General features: G+C 32.7%; 1 protein-coding gene across 1 annotated transcript; it reads left to right on the top strand.

Annotated features, from left to right (window-relative positions):
- Window positions 1–693, top strand: LOC140061231 (uncharacterized). The gene has a single exon (XM_072107741.1). It carries the CDS (start codon window positions 1–3, stop codon window positions 691–693), a length of 693 nt encoding a protein of 230 aa, XP_071963842.1.
- Window positions 694–5,697: the final 5,004 nt, after the last annotated feature.

Below are 5,697 nucleotides of genomic sequence, written 5' to 3'. Positions count from 1 at the left end.
ATGCAACACCTCGTTAAAAAGAAGGTTGGCGACACTAAACTGCACTACTTGATTCAATATACCAAAGGTGATGTTCAAGAGCTAATGAGAAGTTTCCTCATAATGAAAGACGGATTTAAAGAAGCTATGCGTCTCCTTGAAAAGCGATATGGGAAACCATACATCATTGCAACTGCCTATATAACACGCCTAGTCAGCGGACCTATTATCAGGTCTGATGATGGAGAAGGTCTTCAGAAACTTGCCATCAACCTGACAAGCTGTGTTAACACTTTAAAAGAGTTAGGCTGTTTAGCTAAACTTGAGTCTCTAGACAATTTAAAGAAACTTATCGATAGACTACAGCATCGGTTACGAGTATCATGGCGTGACGAAATAGACAACATCATCCAAAAGGATAACCATGACGTCAACATTCAGGACATATCTGAGGTTGTCACTGCAAAGGCCAGAGCTACTGCTATTGGAGGACAAGAGAAGAATTATAGTAAAGACAGAAAACCAACAAATTCTAAGAAAATTAACTATGCAGTGAATAGCGATTCCAAACAACAACAACTTAAGTGTATTTTATCTTCTGAAACACATTGGTTATCGAGGTGTGAACAGTTTATGAAGAAGTCCGTAGAAAGCAGACTGAAGTTTATTCAAAAGAAACACATCTGCAGAAACTGTCATCGGACATTTTGCTAGCGCATGTCCTAAAGGAAGCTTTTGTAAGATCTGCCCTGAGAAGCACTCTACCTTTATCCATTCTCCAAAACCTGAGTTTAGAAAAGATGTTCCGTCTACAGTCGAATTGCCATCACCGGCCGAATCAAAAGCCGAGTCGAAAACCATAGCGGCATCAAACACACTCTCAACGATTGTAGATTCTACAAACCAAAACGAACCAACCACCACCACCACGAACATGGCTGCTAAATCCAAGGGACCAAAGATTAGTTTAGCTGTCCCAGTTAGGGTCAGGGCACGGGGAAACAAATGTGTAACTACCTATGCTTTCCTGGACAACGGCTCCAATACGACGTTCTGCACAAATCATCTTCTACACAAATACAGAACTAAATTTAACAACAATGCACCATCCCAATTCATTAGTGAATTGTCAAGTAACTTCACTTGATGTCTTGGACATCAAAGGCAATAACTGCACAATCCTACCAAAGGTATACTCAAGACCAGAACTACCGATGTCGACGAACGTTTGCTAGCCAAGGCGACATTCAATACTGCCGACATCTCAATGGTATTGAGTTAAATCAAATTGATTTACCTTACCTTACCTTGACCTTTAGACTATAAACCTGTTAAGGTTTGTGAGTCCCTCTTTGAACATCTTGGTTATATGGCTCAAACTTTAGGTTGTGGGTTTTCCAGTGTGTTTCAAGATGGGTTTTAAAATTATTTATAGAGGATGCATTTACTATATGATATGGCAAACTATTCCAATCATTTACTGCAGATATTGAAAAGAATTTCTGTCTGTGTTTCGATTTACTATGAACTTTTTTAATTTTAAAATTGTGGCCTCTAGTTACAGTAGATGGTGCTAATTCAAAAAAGACACCCGGATTAACATTATCATACTTTTGTATCATTCTAAAAATCTGTAAGCAGCAAGACCTCTTTCTTCGAAATGCTAATGATGGCAGTTTCATAAATTTCATTCGGTCACTATATGGTTGAGTTTTCAATTTCCACAGCAAGTTTTGTCGCTCTTTGCTGAACTTTTTCTAAGAGAATAGAATCACCAACAAACTGAGGAAGACAAGCCGTACTAGAATATTCTAAAATCGGTCTAACCATTGATTTATAAAGGATAGACACTAAATGACTGTCTAAATATTCAAAGGTTCTCTTAATTAAACCAAGTCTAGAGTTAGCCTTTTTAACAACTTCAACGATATGATCATGAAAATTCAATTTATTATCAACTAAAACACCAAGATCTCTCATCTGAGTTACAACTCCTAACTGAATTCTATCTGAACCTGTTCCCATAAAGTATGTTGTGTTCAAGGATTTTTTACCGAGATGCATAACCTTATATTTGATGCAGAAATTGGTTTGCTGATAGGAAGTGATGTTCCATTGATGCAGCAAGAAGTAAGAACTGGCGATGAAGAAGGACCTTTTGCGACGAGAACCCGAATGGGATGGGTAATAAATGCCCCAATCAGAAGTAGGTCTCAAGATAACAACATATCCAACTTTATCAATCTCGACAATTCATGTAGGCCTACACTAGATGACCAGTTTCGACAATTCTGTAGAGTAGTATTCAACGATGTCGCGAAATCCAAACCTCAGATGTCCGTAAATGATAAAAGGGCCATAATGCTCTAATTACGTCGTTATAACGCCGTGCTATTATAAATTATTATTATTGGCGGAAATCATCAGCCACCGTAATTACTAATACAGTAATAATATTCTGTATCACGGAAAAGAAGCGAGAGTTAGTGATGCATAACATTTGTTGAATAAACATAAAGTAGGCGGAGCATGCAACGTATTACTAATGTAATGTTGGTACTACCAAAGAATATATATCACAAGAATGAGTATTCCGCGATTTTTGCATGAGAAATTTGTAACAGAGAGCTCCAGAGAGTGATGCCCGCCCTCATAAGGGCGGATGTATACATACTAAATAAGACTTGATTTAATAGATATTATACATGTCACATTAAATAGAATTATGATAATAGTTTTTGCAATTGTAAATTATTTTATAATAAATATTTATTAACAAACTAGTGTACATTCACTTTTACAGACAATTATTTACTAACATGCTAATTTAGTTCACAAAAAAGGCCTAACACAGCAACACCAAAAATCAATGAATCGTTGCTCAGCACGGCCTATTCTTTACCATTGCCGTGTACTACTCTACGCCCGGTAAATTAAGTATTGTTTTTATGATATAAATTAGTATAAGATACATGTTATTAATAGGAAAAAATGTTAAATGTCATTAACATTTATTTGTTTTACCAGAAACAAGTTAAATATAGGAATATTATTAAACTATCCTACGTGAAAACGCGTAAACACCAACACGCCCGGTCACGCTATCGTAGCGCCCGGTTGATAAAGCAAACTGTTTATACGGCAGTTTTTACTAAATAAATTGCATAAAACGAACAATTAAATATTCAAATAGTATTTAACATGATGTTGGCATGTAGTTGATAACATTTTTTATCATGAAAATACTACCGGTGGTCCAGCCTTTGATTAGTGAAACCGTCACAAAAAGTTGTATACATCCCAGATACATCCACACTTATAGTCCAGATCCCTATGTCAAAAAAAGTGCCTTCGTGTGCAGATCATGGGGAAAGTGTAAACATTGTGTTTTATGAATAATTGAATCATGCTGGTTATAAAAACCCATGTTGTCAAATTTCTAAAGTTCATCTTTGACCTCTGACCTCAATTTGAATGTTTTGACCCATTGAAAACAAAATGGTCATATCTTTGCAACGCTTATTTTAAATGAAATAATTTTAGTGTCAAATTATTTGGGAGATGCATATTAATATTCGTTCTAATGGAAAAGTTTGTCCAAAAATGGCCGGAAGTATGATTTTTGCATTTTTGACCTTTGACCTACATATCAAATAACTCCGTAACTAACAGTTGGACAAATTTTAAATAGGGCTCAAATTAATCTGAAGATATATATTTCTATTCAGTCTAATAAGAACTTTTTCGAGAAAATGACCCAAAATCTTCTTATTGACCTTTGACCTGTACAGGTAGTACACATTCCTACAGTCTTAAAAACTATTGGCCGTAAAAGGTTTTTTTTTTGTGAAATTGTTCGAAAAATTTACATTTATATGTTGTATAATAACAATATTTTATAGAAATGTAAAAGAATTCTATTTATGATAACTAACTTTGTAATATATTAACATCACTAGCATTTGTTAAAATATTAAAATGTGTTATATTTGCTGATTTTAAGCACTTCACATGAATTTATCAGAATTACGTGTATTTAAATATAAAGTTTTATTTTTTTGACATAAAGAAAATTTAATTATCTATCAAATAAGACTATTTTCAAATTATTATGGCTAAAACATAATTAGATACAGGCAAAAAGGTGTATTTTTTTTACTTGTGTGAACAGCGCCCTCAATCTTCATTTTCCTTTCAAAATACCACATTTTTATGTGGTTTCATAAACTTAGTGGGTTGTAACTTTTTAAAAGATTTGTTGTCAGTGAAGTGTAACTCACATACCCCTTCTACCATATACTAAGTAAGTTTCTGAGATAAAATGAAAAAATATTTTTATTGCTTGATATTTTTCTTAAGGTTTTTACATGGTACACGCTAAAAAAGATTTTGATTTTGTGCTAAAAATCCATGTTTTTAGTTCAGTACAACAATCTTGTACAGACATTCTTACACAAACAGCATATTTTATTGGAAAGATAATCATAATATCTATCCAATAAAATATGAATTTTGTGTATTAATATCTGCTAGATAGCTTTTATTAAACCAAAAAGATGGACTTTTAGCTCAAAATTAAAATATTTTTTGGTGTGTATCATGTAATAACCTCAACAAAAATATCAAGCTATCAAAATATTTTTCTCATTTTTTTTCAGAAACTGACCTAGTACGTTATAAAAGTGGTATGTAAATTACAGGTTACTGTAAATAATCTTTAAAACAAAGTTATAACCTGTTAAATTTATGAAACCACATAAAAATGTGGTATTTTGAGGGAAAAATTAAGATTGAGGGCGCTGTTCACACAAGTAAAAAAATACACCTTTTTGCCTGTATCAAATTAAGTTTTAGCCATAATAATTTGAAAATAGTCTTATTTGATAGATAATTAAATTTTCTTTATGTCAAAAAAATAAAACTTTATATTTAAATACACGTAATTCTGATAAATTCATGTGAAGTGCTTAAAATCAGCAAATATAACACATTTTAATATTTTAACAAATGCTAGTGATGTTAATATATTACAAAGTTAGTTATCATAAATAGAATTCTTTTACATTTCTATAAAATATTGTTATTATACAACATATAAATGTAAATTTTTCGAACAATTTCACAAAAAAAAACCTTTTACGGCCAATAGTTTTTAAGACTGTAGGAATGTGTACTACCTGTACAGGTCAAAGGTCAATAAGAAGATTTTGGGTCATTTTCTCGAAAAAGTTCTTATTAGACTGAATAGAAATATATATCTTCAGATTAATTTGAGCCCTATTTAAAGTTTGTCCAACTGTTAGTTACGGAGTTATTTGATATGTAGGTCAAAGGTCAAAAATGCCAAAAATCATACTTCCGGCCATTTTTGGACAAACTTTTCCATTAGAACGAATATTAATATGCATCTCCCAAATAATTTGACACTAAAATTATTTCATTTAAAATAAGCGTTGCAAAGATATGACCATTTTGTTTTCAATGGGTCAAAACATTCAAATTGAGGTCAGAGGTCAAAGATGAATTTTAGAAATTTGACAACATGGGTTTTTATAACCAGCATGATTCAAATATTCATAAAACACAATGTTTACACTTTCCCCATGATCTGCACACGAAAATACATAGGGATCTGGACTATTATGGCGGCGCCCTACCACATGGACAATATTACTGTTACAGGGAAAATCGCGGAATACTCATTCTTGTGATATATAT

This window comes from Antedon mediterranea, chromosome 10 (assembly GCF_964355755.1).
Source record: "Antedon mediterranea chromosome 10, ecAntMedi1.1, whole genome shotgun sequence".
Taxonomy (NCBI): domain Eukaryota; kingdom Metazoa; phylum Echinodermata; class Crinoidea; order Comatulida; family Antedonidae; genus Antedon; species Antedon mediterranea.
The sequence above is the reverse complement of the archived record's forward strand: the minus strand, read 5'-3'. Positions and strand labels throughout refer to the sequence as shown.